Source organism: Elaeis guineensis, chromosome 6, assembly GCF_000442705.2.
Source record: "Elaeis guineensis isolate ETL-2024a chromosome 6, EG11, whole genome shotgun sequence".
In the NCBI taxonomy this organism is placed as follows: domain Eukaryota; kingdom Viridiplantae; phylum Streptophyta; class Magnoliopsida; order Arecales; family Arecaceae; genus Elaeis; species Elaeis guineensis.
The window spans coordinates 6,674,032-6,691,345 of NC_025998.2; the positions used below are offsets into that span (position 1 = coordinate 6,674,032).

Genomic DNA, 17,314 nt, shown 5'->3' on the forward strand with positions numbered 1-17,314 from the left:
TGTTAAGGTTTTTTATGAATGAATTGTCTGCTAGCAAAAATGGAAGATCAATGCCAATATATCACTTTTCTATCATCATAGTTGGGTGCCTGAAATGCATGGTTTTGTAATGGGCTTATGATATAATACTTTCATTTAAATGTGCATGCTTTAGAATTGCATGTCTAACTCATAATGGTCCTTGGCTTCCGTTGTACTTACGATATGTTGAAATCAAACATATATGTATGGATGCATATGTACATACATATATGTGTGTGTGTATATGTATACGTATACGTATATATGTGTATATATGTATACATATATGTATGTATGTGTGCACACGCATCCATGCATGAGTGGGTGTTTGTGTGTGCAAGATGGTGGGCAGGGGCGCACATGTGCGTCGTGTGTTAGTTACTGCAGTAGGGGGTTGCCCCATCCATGGTGTGTGTTAGTTACAGTGGTAGGGGGTTGCCCCACCAGCCACTTGGGTGTAGGTGTTAGTTATAGTAGTAGGGGTTCCCCCACCCAGGGTGTGTGTGTTAGTTATAGTGGTAGGGGTTGCCCCACCAGCCACCTGGGTGTTGGCAAGATTGCTGGTAAATGGATGTAAGGGTTCCCAAAATTTATTGCTGGTAAATAGACCCAATAAAGTTACATGCCAAAGCAATTGGATCTAAGCACTTGTGTTCGTATGCTAATGGTTACACTGAATGTAGAAATGAGGGTAGTGGACTAGAAGATGGAAGATAGATGGTTCCCTATTTATTAGATCTCTTACCGTGGTCACAATTAAACTTCAATTCTCCGCCTATATATAGGGATATGAAGCCATGTATCCTTAGGCTTTATGTTTCTTGTTAGCTTTGACCATACTTGCTATGATTATGGCACCTGACGTTCTTGAAAGGCGACTTTCTGGGCTTGTAAGTTGAAGTCTCTTTCAGAAAGGGAGACGGAAGGATTACAAATGCCCACCTACCCATGGACGTTTAGACTTCCATTTAGATTTCAATTTTTTTTGGTGTGTTTCTCATATATTTGGGTCATGTTCGGTTTGGATCATTCTTATTTTTATTGAATCAGATCATATTTTATCTTCTGGTGTCCATGTGTCTTAGAAATTTAAGTGCCATGCATTGTGCTCACATGAGTTAGGGACTGATAGAGCACAGTCTACTTGTTCCAACCTCCAAGCATCGATGCATGTTGACCCAGTGTATACGCAAAATTTTTGCAAGTTATGCAAAAGTTACATTAAAATATGCTAGATAAATCTAAACCTTCTATATGAGTTATTTTTAATTACTTGAAAAATTGGCATAAAAACCAGCATGAATCGGCATTATGTTAATTAAGTTGAGAGAATTAAAACAACAATCTTGATTTTTAAGGTGTCAATTGGTAACCATATGATTTCTTGAAGAATCACCTATATGTTTGCAAAATACAATTAATTCACCTTTGCTATGAGTAGATCTTGGGATTTCTTGAAGAACGTTGATTGATGTAAATAACCACAGTCATTTTAGTGGAAAATAAAAATCAACCCGCCTATTCTACCCTCTCTTTTTCCAGATTGTTCTGAGGTTATGATATAATTTGGTAGAGGCTTTGGGAGAGAATATTTTGAAATAGACCTAGTTAAACGAGATAAATAAATCATAAATTTATACCACGGTCATGTGATAACACGATCATTTGTAGTTGTGTACTACTATGATATATTATGCTATAAGCTGGCATGTGCTGTTACATACCTGTTGTCGCGGAAATCTGAAACTCGGTTGGAAAAGTTGGAGTGGTGGCGCGTCTTCCTGGAAGAGGGACCTACAAGGTAAGTCCTAATCGGAGTTGGCTCCGGTGGGAATCTTCTGATGTTAAAATCAGATCTCAGGAGAAACAGAAGAGTGCTGAGAGAGATTGTGCGCGCCTACCTTGGGGGTCCTCTGGAGGTCCTTTGTAAGCGAAGGCTGGAGAGCTGTTTTGGGCAGGTTATGTGGTAGATTCGGGCACGATATGGTGAGATTCTCGATCGAAATTTTCAAGATCGGATGGTTACACCTGTTTTATTTGTTTCAGAGCCAATTAAGCATTGTGGGCACTTTTAAATTCAAAATGAGGGCGCAGATTGGATTGGACTGATTTTTTTTGTTGAGGCTTCGGCATGGTCTGATAGAGATGGGTGCCGAAGGAATGAAGTGACTGGAGCCAGCTGCATTCAGTGAGATAAAGATCGGTGAGGACCGAAGTATACCTGCGGTTGAAGTCGGAGATCGGCTAGTTTAGGTGTCCAGACGTCTACAGGCATCAGATGCTAGTTGCCAGGGAGACTGAGACAGACTTAGACCGAAGTCAGGATTGATCGGACTTTGGTGTTCCGCTTATGAGAATCGCCAAGAGTCAAGGATCGTTGGGGTCCAAAGCTAGGATCGAGAGGTCTTAGGTTATGTGCAAGATGACTTCATGCAGCCCTCCCAGGGATTGGAGAGACATGGAAGGGATCAGAAAGACATATCTTCCTCCAGGGTTGGACATTCATCTCTAATAACACAGACATTGGCCCCATAAGCCCCCATAAGTTTCATCACACGCCTGGTTTATGTCTTCAGCCTAGGTAACAGATTGCCCCCCAACAATACCCAAACAGATGGATGCTACATGGCTCCCTTTCACCGTGGTGCATGCTATATATTGTACATAGGGGCACAAATGAACTGAGCAGAGTCGAGTATCAGGCTGCTCTGCTTGGCTTAGAATATCACAACAGCTGCTTGAGCTTGGCTTGACCTTGAGCCAAGCTTCCCATAAAGTGCTCAAGTTTGGCTTGGCTAAGCTCCGAGCTGAGCTTTAGCAAGTTGAGCCGAGCTTTTTCATTGTTTTCGAAAGAACTGGTGTTCAGGTTCAGCTTGTTTATGGAGCCAGCTCTAAAAAATATTTGAGCTCGACTCATTTTTTTAGCTGAGCTGAGTTCAAATGAGTAATTAGAGAGCCGAGCTCAAGCTGCTCATGAGCAGCTCGGTTATTTGCAGCTCTAATTGTACAGCATGGTATGATATAAGATCAGCATTTGAATCATTGACCAGAACTATAATTCTTTTCCGTCTTAAGCAGTACTCTTGAATTTTGCTTCTAGATCTCATCTCTTATGTCATACTATGTTATTTATGGAGAAATCAAAACAATACTTCAAGTAGATAAAGCAACCTGTCGGAAATATTTATTAGGTAAGGATTCTAACACCGATTGCACTTCCCATTTGAGATGGGAACCATCAACTCAACCTAAGTTCTTGCAATGCAAAGTGACTATGAAATCTGGGGTTCGGAGGTTCATCCCTTCATAGACAGAAAATTCATCCTGACAACAGAGATTGCAAAATCAACAATGAAAGATAAAACCACTATGGAAATTAACCTTCAAAGCCTCACCTAGCTTGAACAGCACGATGAGCTACAATTCTCTTTATAACTTTTCTCAACGGCTACGAAAAATACATAAAAAAACTGCCCATCTTGGTGATGATGAGTGCTTATATTGGTCAGTACAAGTATCTCATTTTAAGTTCCTCAGCTGTTCATGTGGGGTAGATCATTTCAATTGAATAATTGGTTGATACTCATTTCAATGGTTACTAGTGCAAGATCATGTCAGCAGTAATAGCTTCCTTGCAAATTGGCATAAACCTGTATGATGCAGATTTTTGCATGGCCATGAAGTTGCACGAACTTTATCTGCTAAAAATTGGTGTGATCATGTAAGAAGCCACAACTGGGTGCAGCTTGAAATGGTGGAATTTTCTCCTTAACAAGTCTATATTGTTTAAGCTTACAAGTGTCGGTGATGCTTGTGAATCCAGAATCACCAATATTCCTAATTTTGATACTCAACGGAATAGTGGCTTTGTAGTTGTTGTATTGTCACAGCACCTTGAGTGTATACATTAGTTTCGTATATGAGGTCCAATATATTTTGTACATTTACATGCTTGATTTAACTTGGGGGAACCATTTATGTTTTCCATCCATTTGGAAAATGGCCTTACCATATTGTAAAGAGTTTCTTTTTGGTATAAAGCATTTTTTTCATCCAGTCTATTCACGAGGAGCTTCTGTCTTCTGAATTAAACATTTTGAATGCTCAAAAGTGATTTTTCTTGTTTCATTTCTATGTGCATTTTAACTTATAACTATTGGTTCTTTACTTTCATAGGTTTTTTATGTGATTGATATGCTTGTCTTTTGTTGTGCTTGATTTGGAGTTTTGAAATTTGGTTTTAATATGCATTTTGCTCAAAAAACTAACCCCATTTTGATGGAAAAAAGGCTAGAATGCACCCCCATACGGGACATATGCTTTGAAAACATTTCCTTTGTTAGAATAGCATTTGGATTCCCAAAGAAGGATTTGTAGCATGGATAGGAACTTGAAAAACTGCTTGTTGGTTATGGTTATGATTATAAGCTGCACCTGCAGGTGATCACAACTATTCTTTCTTCTCCATATGTCTCTCACATAATTAAGATGGTTTAGCAGACATACCTTGTACATTAGTTACACTTAGGAATATTGTTCTGTTTGCACTTATAGATTTCTCCTCCCTGAGCAGCTGGATGCCAGCATAGCTGGAGGAATTTCTGGATCTCCATAAACATAATATTACAGAAACTCATCCTTACATGTGCAGTCCACTCAATTATACATCTTGCAGATTCATTGCATCTGTTTGTTACATTGGCTGATCTCTTTTCTTTGTTCATCAGAGCTTACCGTGCATTTTACATTCTCAACTGGATATATCGCTATTTCAGAGAGGATCATTACCGTCATTGGATAGGTAAGTTACTAAGATAAGAGAAATTTGATGTAACCTTTAATATAAGCAAATATGCGCTAACTTTTCGTCATTTTCCAGCTTGGATCGCTGGTCTTGTTCAGACAGCTCTCTATGCTGATTTCTTCTATTACTATTTTGTAAGGTAAGAACCTGACAAACACCAATATGTAGTGCTTTAGATCTAGTAGGTCTCATCAAGCAGTCATTGATTTGTGTTGGTTGATGGTCACAGTTGGAAAAATAATGCAAAGCTTCAGCTGCCTGCTTAAGCTAGTTGTGGTGCAAGTCATATTCTGAAGCTGCTACACACCAAGTAATCTGAAATCTGTTGTACAACTTAGTGAGTTCTAAATTGAACAATGCGGCAAAATATGGAAAAGGAATTTGTGGGAAGAAGTTATGAATCCAACCCCCATTACTACATGAATACACAATGCCATTATGGATTGTAGGGGTTTTAGAAGCCATACCTTTTTTTCTTGCTTTTTGTTCATATATGTGGAAGCTAACGGATTACTAATTTCAGGGAGAGTGTGCGAATTCGTATGTATTCAGACTATACGTATGGTTTTTTGCATGAAACAAAGCTTTTGTTCTAGTGCGGGGGGGGGGGGGGGGGGTCTCTACCCCTCGTTGGGAATGCATGACGGTGGGAGTGCTATTTATCATTTTGTGCACTTTTTCTCCCTTGTGCAAATATATGGTTGATTATTCAGAAGCCAGTATATTTTTGGAGTTCATCCAGAAGCCTTCATATTAGAAGAAACTTTGCATTATTTGAATGGAAAAAATTGACGCGGTAAAAAGGTAGGAAAAAAGGGGGCGTGGTGACAGGTGATGTGCTAGGGATGATGTTTGTTATCATGTTTAGTACCCAGATGAGATTAAAGATGACTAGTACTTTTTGGTAGCAATTTGACTAGTTCTTCTTAGTCTTTGCTGCTGTTGCTTGAACTTTGGAAGTGCAATTAATGGTCTGTATGTTGTGCATTGAGTGCTAAAACCGTGCAAGTGGTAGCTGAAGGCATCAAGGCGAAGGGATCGGGTAGCATTACGTGCGAGGATGTTTAGATTTGCTGTTGCTCAGAATTAAATTAAAGCTTAGCTCTTGTTTCAGTTGAGTTTATATCAAAATGATATTGACGAGTGGTTGGTTGAGTAAGAATCTGTGGCTACCAAAATAAGATGTTTCTCCAAAATGGAAGGTCGGCCTGGTGCTCCAAATGCGAAACATCTTTTTACTCCAGAAGATGGGTTTAGGGCTACCGACACTTAAACAAATACTGCCATATCAGATATCGCTCACTTTCTGGCTGGCAATAAATAAATAACGGCGTTACCACATAGAAGAGATGGTCCCTTAAAAGATTATACGGACAATATTGTTGGGATATATGACCGACTCCTATATGTCGATTTATCTTGGATCGGACCGACGTCCGACTCTATCGATCGGATCGATGGACGATTCGACGATGATTTCGATAATATCCGATCGAAGATATGTGGTCGAATAATTCATACTGTTTTCATCGATCAAGCGTCGAGTCCAAATACCGACTCACTGTCGGGGGTGGCAGTCAACGTCCGATTTTGCAAGCACCAGACCAGCCGACGGTGTCTCAGATCATCATCCGGCAGTCGAATACCGACATATAGTCGCCAGTCCATCCAAACGCGTACGACCGTATGGGCAGTTGTCCTATCAAGGACATGCAGTATGACCGTCCTGGGCATTATCCTGTCAAGGACATGGATTAATCCCAGTGACTTGACAACCACGAGATTTGACAGCTCCGGCGATTTGACAACTCTCAATTGTCTGCATCATTAATGACGGGACATACCGCATTCTATATAAAATGGGGTAAGGCAACAATCTTGGTAAGTTTTGAGCAAGCTTCCTCAAGCTCTTTGAAGCGCCTCTTAACTCTTTCTCTTTCTCTCTCTCCCGCTGAGCCCTGATTTTTCACTGTTGCCTAGTTTCCTCTCTGACTTGATCGTCGGAGGTCCCCGCGGAGGCATCTCCGGTTGTGAGGACTTTTCTTGCAGGTGCGGACACCGGCGATCGACGACGGGGGGATTGGCCGCAACAGATTTGGCGCGCCAGGTAGGGGTATTCGACAGAGGTAAGCCAGCGAGCTCCACAGAGCTTGAAAAAATCTCTCGAGATGACGAAAATCAGGCTCAGTATCGAGAGCTACCGGTCGGCGAGGTGCTCTTCCCGTCGGAAAGAGGCCCCTCCTTCACCTTCCATGGTGGAGCCCAGCTCTCCGCATCCGTGGTAACTAGGAGGTGCAAATCGCGTGATCGTGCGGAAATGACCGTTCTAACGACGCGGTCAAAAACCTCCAACAGCAACCGACTCAGTTGCCGCAACCGCCAGCGAACAACCGGCGGCGCACCCTATGCCGTCCAGAAGCAACCGCCGAGTCCGCGTCAACTTTCGTCTCCTCCTCAAGAGCAGCCGTCTCAGCACTCCCACCAGAAGGGGCGAGGCGGTCACGGGCGACACCCACCGTCTCGACGTCTTCTCCTTCCCAGCTGAGCGGGCGAGGAAGGAGAAGCGGCGCGGACACCGTCCGCCTCACTCTCAAGTTCGTCGGGAGGTTCGACCCCTGGGTTTCCAACACGACGGTTGACGACTATGAACGTAAGTTCGAAGAAATCGACCGTCGGCTTGTCCAACTCCAGCGGATGGTCAGAAGTCTTCGAACGACGTCGACTTTCGGACCACCCAACCTCTCTCCGATTTGTCCTCGACGAACCGATCCCTAGTCGGTTCAAGATGCCTCACGTGGAGCTTACGACGGCTCCACCGACCCAGTTGACCATCTGGAGAGCTACAAGGCTCTCATGACAATTCAGGGGGCAACCGATGCCCTCCTCTGCATCGGCTTTTCCACCACGCTTCGTAAAGCTGCAGGGCCTGGTACTCTGGCCTCCGCTCAGGGAGCATCCACTCCTTCGGCAGCTCGAGCATTCTTTCGTGGCCCATTTCAGCACCACCGAAAATCGCACGAACCTCGGACAGTCTTTTCTCCCTCAAACAGGGAGAAAATGAGAGCTCCGACACTTTGTGGCCCGATTCAACGCCACACTTGAGGTCCGGGACCTCAACGAAGACATGACTATCTCGCCATGAAGAGGGGGCTAAGGGGGTCCGATTCATATATTCTTGGATAAGACCCTCCTCCAGATGTATGCCGAATTGTTGGAACGCGCGTACAAATACATGGCACGGACGAAGGAGCTTCGACCGGTGCTGACCGAAGGCGCGGGCCAGAAGGAGAAGCGGAAGAAAAATCGGACTGCTACTGAACCCAGCAGGCCCTCAACTGATAACAGGTCTCGCCCCGACGATGGAGTCCGAGATCGCCCCGATGTCGGAGTTGAGACCGACGCATCACAGGTATGACTCCTACACTCCTCTCTCTGCTCCTCGTGCGCAGATCCTGATGGAGATCGAAGGAGCGGAATATCTGCGACGGCCTCCACCTCTGAAGGCAAAAGGCCTCGATCGGAGAAGATACTGCGTTCATTGGGGCACGGTCACACCACCGAGCAATGCATCCAACTCAAGGATGAAATAGAGGCCCTCATACGATGAGGGTATCTCGAAAAGTACCGAAGGGACCTGCTGGCTCGGCCCCTTCCGACCAACGACCCCAACGACTGAAGAGGCAGTGAATAACCAGCTACTGCTGGAGTCATCAACATGATCTCCAGACGACTGGACGAGGAACGACTGTTGAAGGGGAGTCGACGAAGAGGCGTGCCAGGATAATGTAATCATCTTCACAGATGAGGATGCTCGGAGAATCCAAACTCTCCATGATGACGCTGTTGTTGTCTCGACGATAATAGCGAACTATGATGTAAAAAGGATTCTTGTTGATAATGGAAGCTCCACTAATATTTTATTTTACTCGGCCTTCTCCCGAATGCGACTGTCGACTGACCGACTCAGGAGAGTCTCTACGCCCTAGTGGGTTTCGTGGGGAAGCCGTCGCGGTGGAAGAAAAATTACTCTTCCGTGATAGCTGGACCGAACCACGACAAAGCACCATCCACATGACATTCACGATCGTCCAAGTACTTCGGCCTACAACGTCATACTTGGAAGACCGGACTAAATGCCCTCAGGCGATAGTCTCGACATACCACTTGCTGGTCCGGTTTCCAACTAAAAAGGAGCCGGAAAAATGTACGGGGATCAACAACTCGCTCGAGGTGCTTTCAAATCTCTACTCAAAGCAATAATTGAAGGACTCCCTGACGGTCGACAAGCTGGACCAACGGAAAGAGGAGTAGGGTGAACCGACTGAACAGCTGATTCCCATCCCGATGACAAAGAATCCTGAACAGATCATCTGGGTCGGGTTGCAGCTGTCTGACCCGGAGCGACAGCAGTTGATAGAGCTGTTGAAAGCTAACGCCGACATATTCGCTTGGTCGGCAGCGGACATATCCGGCATACCTCCGAAAATAATGACTCACCGACTCAACATCGCCCCTGGTGTGAAACCGGTGAGACAAAAGAAACGGCTTTCACCCCCGAAAGACAGAAGGCCATCGACGAGGAAGTGGACAAGCTACTCGAGGCGGGCTTCATCAGAGAAACCACATATCCCGACTGGCTCGCAAATATCGTCATGGTGAAGAAAGCCAACGGAAAGTGGAGGATCTGTATCGACTACACCGACTTGAATCGGGACTGCCCGAAGGACAGCTTCCCACTACCGAAGATCGACCAACTAGTGGATGCGACGTTCGATCATCGACTGCTCAGCTTCATGGATGCCTTCGCGGATATAACCAAATCCAATGGCGCCCGAGGATGAAGAGCATACAGCCTTCGTGACCGCCAAGGCCTCTACTGCTACAGAGTGATGCCCTTCGATCTGAAGAATGCGAAGCCACCTACCAACGCCTCGTCAATAAGATCTTCAAAGATCAAATCGGATGCAACATGGAGGTGTACATGGACGACATCTGGTGAAGACGCGCAGGCTTCGATCATGTCTAGACTTGGAAGAAATCTTTCGCACTCTTCAGCGACATCGGATGAAGCTAAATCCGACTAAGTGCGCCTTCGGGGTAGCTTCGGAGAAGTTCTCGGGTTCCTCATCTCTCAACGTAGAATCGAGGCCAACCCCAGAAGATAAAGGCGATCATCGACATGTGGCACCCAAAACCAAAAAAGAGGTGCAGCAGCTCAATGGAAAGATTATCGCGCTCAGTCGATTCATCTCACGATCGGTTGAGAGGTGCCTATCGTTCTTCAAAACTCTGAGGCAGACGAAGAACTTCTCTTGGCCGAATGAGTGCCGGCAAGCCTTTGAAGATTTGAAGAAGTACCTGGCTTCTCTGCCTCTACTTGCAAAGTCAGAGGTCGGAGAAATATTGTACCTTTATTTGGCCACCGCCCCAGAGGCTGTTAGTTCGGTACTCGTTCGGGAGAATGAGAGTCGAACTCACCAGCCCGTATATTATACCAGCAAAGTGCTCCACGGGACTGAAACTCGGTACTCAAGGGCGGAGAAGATAATATTTACCTTGGTCATATCCGCGCAATGACTCCGTCCGTATTTCCAAGCACACGCCATCGTGATCCTCACCGACCAGCCCCTAAGGGCGATCCTCCATCGCCCGACACATCAGGACGACTGACGAAATGGACGGTGAGGCTGAGCGAGTTTGACATCCAGTACCGACCGCGACCTGCTTTGAAAGCCCAAGTCCTGGCCGACTTTATTGCGGAATGCCCGACAGCCGACCAAATGTCGGAAGACGGAAGCTCCAAAGAAGCTGCGACTTCTGAATTTGACCCCGGGTCAACCTGGGTGTTACACATAGATGGAGCTTCCAATGCCCAAGGGAGCGGGGCGAGTTCCTGCTCACCAACTCGGAGAGAATGGTTACGAGTACGTCCTCCGATTCAACTTCAAAGCTTCCAATAATCAGGCCGAGTATGAAGCGCTTCTCGCTGGCTTGAGAGTGGTGAAGGAGCTCGGATCGACAGCCTCAGAGTCTTCTCCGACTCCCAGCTGATTGTGGGCAAGTCAAAGGCGAATTCGAAGTGGGGACCCAACCATGACGAAATATCTCCAGAAGGTGAGAGATCTCGTGGCACACCTCAAGTGTTTCGAGATCTCCCACATTTTCAGGTCGGAGAATGCTCGGACCGACGCACTCTCCAGGCTTGCGACATCTGCCTACGGCACTTTGGGCCGGACACTCATGGAGAGTCTCGAGCAACCGAGCATCAATAGGGCTGAGAAGGTACTCCAACTGACGACCGAGCCAAACTGGATGGACCCGATCGTTTAGTATCTGACTGACGAAATCGGCCCCGAAAATCCTGCGGAAGTCAAGCGACTCCGATGGGCGGCCTCCCAGTATGTAATGATGGACGGGCGACTCTACAAAAGATCGTTCTCCCTTCCCTTGCTACGGTGCCTGGGATCGACGGATGCGGACTACACACTCAGAGAGGTGCATGAAGGGATCTGCGGGAGTCACCTGGGGGGCAAATCCTTGGCCTACAAAGTCCTACGGCAAGGTTACTACTAGCCCACCATGAAGAAAGATGCGGCTGACTTGGTTCGGAGGTGTGAGCCATGCCAGAAGTATGCCAACTTACGACACCGGCCCGCCAACCAATTGACTTCCATTGTTGCCCCGTGGTCCTTCGCCCAATGGGGATCGACATACTCGGCCCTTTCCCTCCGACGTCTGGCCAAAGAAAATTTATAGTTGTCGCGATCGACTACTTCACCAAGTGGGTGGAGGCCAAACCTCTGGTGCAAATCACCGAGCGTAAGATGGAAGACTTTGTCCAGAAGTCCATCATCTTTAGGTTCGGACTACCGCACACCATCATCACCGACAATGGACGACAGTTCGACAACCATGATTTCAGGAAGTTTTGTGCGAGATTTCATATCACGCACAAGCTGACCTCGATGGACATCCACAGTCCAACGGAGAAGTTGAAGTAACCAACCGAACCATTCTGCATGGATTGAAGACTCGACTGAATGAAGCCAGAGGCCTCTGGGTCGAAGAGTTATACTCGATCCTGTGGGCATACCGAACGACACCCCGGATCCCGACCGAAGAATCTCCTTTCAACCTGACCTATGGGACGGAGGCAATAATCCCACTAGAGATCGGGCTGCCATCGACTAAAGTTGAGCAATACTGTGAACCGGGCAACTCTGAGTGTCGGAGAGTGACTTGGACCTCCTGCCCAAGCTCTGATGCGAGGCTCAACTCCGCATGGCTTCCTACCGACAAAGAGTGGCCCGATACTACAACACTAAAGTTAGGCCAAAGTCTTTCAGACCCGGAGACCTGGTTCTAAGGAAGGCAGAAGTCTCGAAGCCTCAGGATCAAGGAAAACTATCTCCAAACTGGGAAGAACCCTACAAGATTGCAGACACCTGCAGGTCGGGCGCTTACCGACTTGAGACCCTGGAAGGGACGGCCATTCCCCGGACTTGGAATGCTGACAACCTGAAATTGTATTATCAATGAATTCTATATGCCCCTCTTGCTCGGAATACAATACAATTTTAAAACTCCAGAGTCTACAAAGTTTGGCTCTCCGTCGAGGGTTGGCCCTCGCCAGAAGTACGAGCCTTGATGTCCTGACTTGAGCCCCATGCCTCGTTGGGAATCTACGACTCGATCGATGACTCGAATCTATGCCGGGTCTACGACTCTACGCTGAGTTACGACTCTATACCGAATCTACGACTCGATCGTCGACTTTACGTCGAATCTATGATTCTACGCCGAATCTACGACTCGATCGCTGACTCTACGTTGAGTCTACGACTCTACGCTGAATCTACAACACGATTGCCGACTTGATTACGATCGGTCGAAGGATATTCGGCTTGTCACCGTTTATCATGCACCGTGATGTACCCACCCGACCAAGGTCTGGACAACGGGTATTCGACTTACGACATGCCGACTCGGTTACGACCGATCGAAGGATATTCGACTTGCCACCATTTATCATGCATCACGATGTACCCGCCCGATCAAGGTCTGGGCAACGGGTATTCGACTTGCGACAAACTGACTTGGTCACGACCAGTCGAAGGATATTCAGCTTGCCACCATTTATCATACGTCCCGACGTGCATGCTCGATCAAGGGTCGGACAACGGATATTCGACTCTTCATCGTTATCCTACTCAACTATCAAACTCTATGGAATGATCGTGTCGACGAGCTACGTTCGGTGATCGACCGACACTCGGCTTGACGTACATGCTCGACCAAGGTTCGGGCGGCGGACACTCGACCTACAATCGGTACGGCTCTCGACCATCAGATCCTACGCTATCTGTATGATGGTCAGGATGTCAGCCTGTGATCGGGGCTTGCGCTGCCCTTGGCACGGCGCATGCTACTGACTACTTTGATCGGCTACGCTAGACCCTACCGAACGTCCTAATGAGATATGTGGAGCTACGACCTATGCACTCGGAGATGGCTCGGACGATTAAACACATTCAACGCACACGAAAAAAAGTGTGAAAAGTCTTTGATTTTGTTAAGTTGAAATGACTTACAAAATTGGATCGAAGTCCGATTACAAAATTGGCCGAAGCCCGGTTACAAAATTGGGATGAAGCCCGATTACAAATATCAAAGACTAAACAGAAAAAAAAAATATAAAGACAACAGAGCAGATACTCCGACTATTCGTCGAAGTCGACTTCTTGCACCAGGTAAAGTTCGGGAGCAACCGGCGTGCCCGCTCGGGTCGAGGAGGGACCAGGGTTGGAGCCCCTCATCTTCGGCAACTCGCTCCGTCGGCGGTGGGTCGGCCTCTTCCTCTGCGGCTTGGTCCTCCGACCCTGGAGGGACGATGCCGCTCAGGTCAAGCTCCGGGTGCAGACTCTGAATTGCATTTCGGGCATCCTCGTACCCCACCCGATAGGAGGCGAAGCCGCTCTCGAGGAGCTCCTCCGGTACTCGTCCGAGCCACGAAAGTCCTCCATCATCTGGCTCAGTGCCTCCTGGCCGACTCCGCCTCCGCCTTCGCTATGTCGGCGTCGGCTTGGGTGGAGGATAAGTTCTCCTCGACCTTAGCCAGGTTCTCCGGGCTAACACAAAGCTGTTCGTGCTCGGCCTCGAGCTCTCTGACGCAGCCGTCCCACTCCCACCGCAGTCGGTGAATGGAGCGGGTCTTGCGCTGGATCTGCTCACGAGCTGACTAAAGTTTGGCCTCTGAGGCGGCTAGGCCGTTGGTGAGTCGGGAGATCTCCTCCTCGAGCCTAGCCTCACGGTCGACCGACAACTTCAGCTGGTCCACCAGCGTTGCCTTCTCTGCTTCGACGGTTTCGGCCCGATTCTTCCAGGCTGCCCGGACGTCGCCGAACCTCCGGTACCCGACCTCCAGCTCGGACATGCTGTAGATCAGCTGCAAATAGAAGGCTGGTCGTCACAAAAATAGAATGATAGAAATAATAATGAAGGAAAAAGGAAAAGAAGAAGAGCTTACCTGGATCATGGTCGGGTAAAAAGCAGAAAGCATGTCGGACACCGACCGACCCTTCAGGAGCTCCCGGTCGGCTGGGAGGATGGTCGCTTGACACAACCTCCTAGCCAAATTGTGGCTGGCCAGGGCCGACGCTCCTTAGGGAACCTGGACATCGGACGACGCGATGTGGCCCGCCGATCTTGTGTCGTCCACCGATGCCATCGGTGCCTTCCCCGGTCGGTCGCCCAGACTGAAGGTCGGCGAGAGACGGGAAGCTTGAGCTCGACTGGGTCCCTCCCGAGGGTGTGACGGGGGCCACTGCAGGTCGTTCGGGCTCACGTACTTCAGCCGAACCTCTTCCATGGGTGGGAGAGCCGACACTCCTTCGGCTGCCCCCTCAACCGCCCCTTCCTCGGATGGTGCCTCAGGTGGCACCGTCGGTGCCGACAGAGCGATGACCGGCTCATAGCCCGACGCACGTTCGGTGTCGGGCTGCACTGCCGCCGTCGCAATGTCGGTCGGCGATGATATCTGAGGCCTCTTGGGAGGCCGCGAAGGTCCGGACGTCGATCTCTTCCACGCCGCATGTTGCCGAATGTCAGCATCTGTCAGCCACACTCTCGACGGCATGCCTGCAATTTCAACAAAGGATCAGCACAAGTCCAAAGATGGATAAAAAGATAAAAAATGACCGACAGATCGAACTGTACCTAAACGGAGAACCGAACTCAGACCGGCATCGTACAGAGCTTGCTCAGTGATGAGCTCCCTCTTCTTCGGCATCGATACATCCTTCAGTCGGTGAAAGTCCTCTCGATCTCCAGCCTCCATCCGACTGTTTTCGTTCGGCTGAGTCCGAGGGTCGCCCCAGCGGGAAGGAACCCCCAAGGAAGCGAAGAAGAAGCAAAGAAAAATTGGTTCTTCCACCCGTAGATCGACGATGGAAGACCGATAATAAATGAAAGACTCTTCTGAGGATTGAAGAACCACCACCCTCGAGCTTTGGATGGGGTCAGAGGACGAAGAACGTCCGAAGAGAGAAATGTGGGGAAAGGTCGGCAAAAGCCGACACAACAGAGCAAAACTGATTATTAACCGGACTGAGTTCGGCGCCAGTTGCGTCGGACAAAGCCCGTAATAATCCAAAACATTTCGGACAAACTCCAGAATCGAAAAGTGAAGACTTGCCCGAAGGTCCTCGACATAGAAGGCTACCTGGTCCGGAGGCGGGTTGTTAACCCGACCCTCAGCCCCAGGGGCGAAGAGTTCGAACTGCTCTGGGATACCGTACTGCTCTCTGAGCCGTTCGACGTTCTGCCTGAAAGTGAAGAAGCCTCCACCTCTGGGGTCGACCGAGAATCGTCGGTCGGGTTCCCCGACTGACTTTCTCGAGGAGAGGTCCTAACCATAACGCTAGCCTCAGAAAGGAGAACAAAGAGAAAAATGGCAAAGGAGAAAGGATGCAAGGAAACGGGTACGGAAAAGAAAACTTCGAGAGGAGCTTTCAAAAGAAGAGGATGGAAACAACTACCTAGGACTGGGGATAACTCGACAGGGCCTCAGCACCAGAAATGGATTTGCAGCAAAAAGTGAAGTTTGGATGTAAGTGGCCGCATATATATAAGGCCCTTCAACGACGAGATGAAAGCGCGCCGAACGAGGGCTTTCCGGATGCCGACACGTGGCAGCACCTGGGCCCTTCCTCGGTCCGATGGTTCGACGCACCTACCACCAGATCAAGCCACGTCGCCTCCATCCGCGTGAATGGTTCCGACCCAATAGCCCCTTGACATGTGGCAGAAAAATCGCATCTCGAAATTCGTTAATCGACGGCGGTTCGTGTTTCCAAGGAGATGGCGGTTCGCATTCCCAAGGAGACGGCGGTTCGCATTCCCAAGGAGACGCGGTTTGCGTTCCCAATGGGACGTCTGACATCGGATCGCTCGTTGGTACGGTGGCCAGAGTCAGAGCATGACGTGATGGGAAACCACTCCTTTCGTCCGAAGCCGTCGTCCATGTGAAAATGCTTGCCAATACGACATCCGACTCAGGAGTGGGGGGGCAACTGTTGGGATATACCGACGACCCCTGTACGCCGACTTACCCTCGGACTGGTCCGACCGACGCCCGACTCTACCGACCGGACCAACGGACGACTCCGACGATAACTGCCAACAATTGCTGCCGACAATATCTGACCAAAGTATGTCGGCCGAACAGACTCATACTGTCCCCGACCAGCAAGCGGCCGAGCCCAAATCACCGACTCACTGTCGAGGGTGGCAGCCGACGTTCGACTGCCGCAAGGCACCAGACCAGCCGACGGTGTCTTCGGGTCATCATCCGACAGCCGAATACCGACATATAGTCGGCCAGCCCATCTAAACGCCGTACGACCGCTATGGGCAGTTGTCCTGTCAAGGACATGTGGTATGGCCGTCCTGGGGTATTGTCCTGCCAAGGACATGGATTAATCTCAGTGACTTGACAATCCATGATGATTTGACAGTCCCCGGTGATTTGACAACTCCCGAGTTGTCTGCACCATTAATGACGGGACCATACCGCATTCTACTATAAAATGGGGTAAGGCAACAGTCTTGGTAAGTTTTGAGCAAGCTTCCTCAAGCTCTCTGAAGTGCCTCTTAGCTCTTGAGCTCTCTCTCTCTCTCTCTCCCGCTGAGTCTCTGATTTTTCACTGTTGCCTGGTTTCTTCTCTGACTTGACCGTCGGAGGGTCCCACCGGAGGCATCTCCGGTCTGTAAGAATTTTTCTTGTAGGTGCGCGACACCGGCGATCGGGCGACGGGGGGATTGACCGCAACAAACGTATTAAACGATTACATGGAAATCCACCAAGAAGAATAATGTACCAATTCTAGATTTGAGCTTTGTCCCGATTAAATTCTTATACGCTAGGAAAAAATTTTGCTCAAAAACTTTTCTGGGAAAAGGAGAGAGTTTAAATCCATCATAAGGAAGCTA

At 48.4% G+C, this 17,314-nt stretch overlaps 1 protein-coding gene across 1 annotated transcript in view; it reads left to right on the forward strand.

Moving 5' to 3' along the window:
- The window catches only part of LOC105047477 (ER lumen protein-retaining receptor A), a gene marked incomplete in the record, with an annotated part of 5,819 nt that extends 399 nt beyond the window's left edge, over nt 1-5,420 (forward strand). The window contains 3 exon segments of the mRNA XM_073259028.1: nt 4,749-4,822; nt 4,901-4,964; nt 5,055-5,420. Coding sequence (XP_073115129.1) covers nt 4,749-4,822; nt 4,901-4,964; nt 5,055-5,091 — 175 coding nt within the window.
- Nucleotides 5,421-17,314: the final 11,894 nt, after the last annotated feature.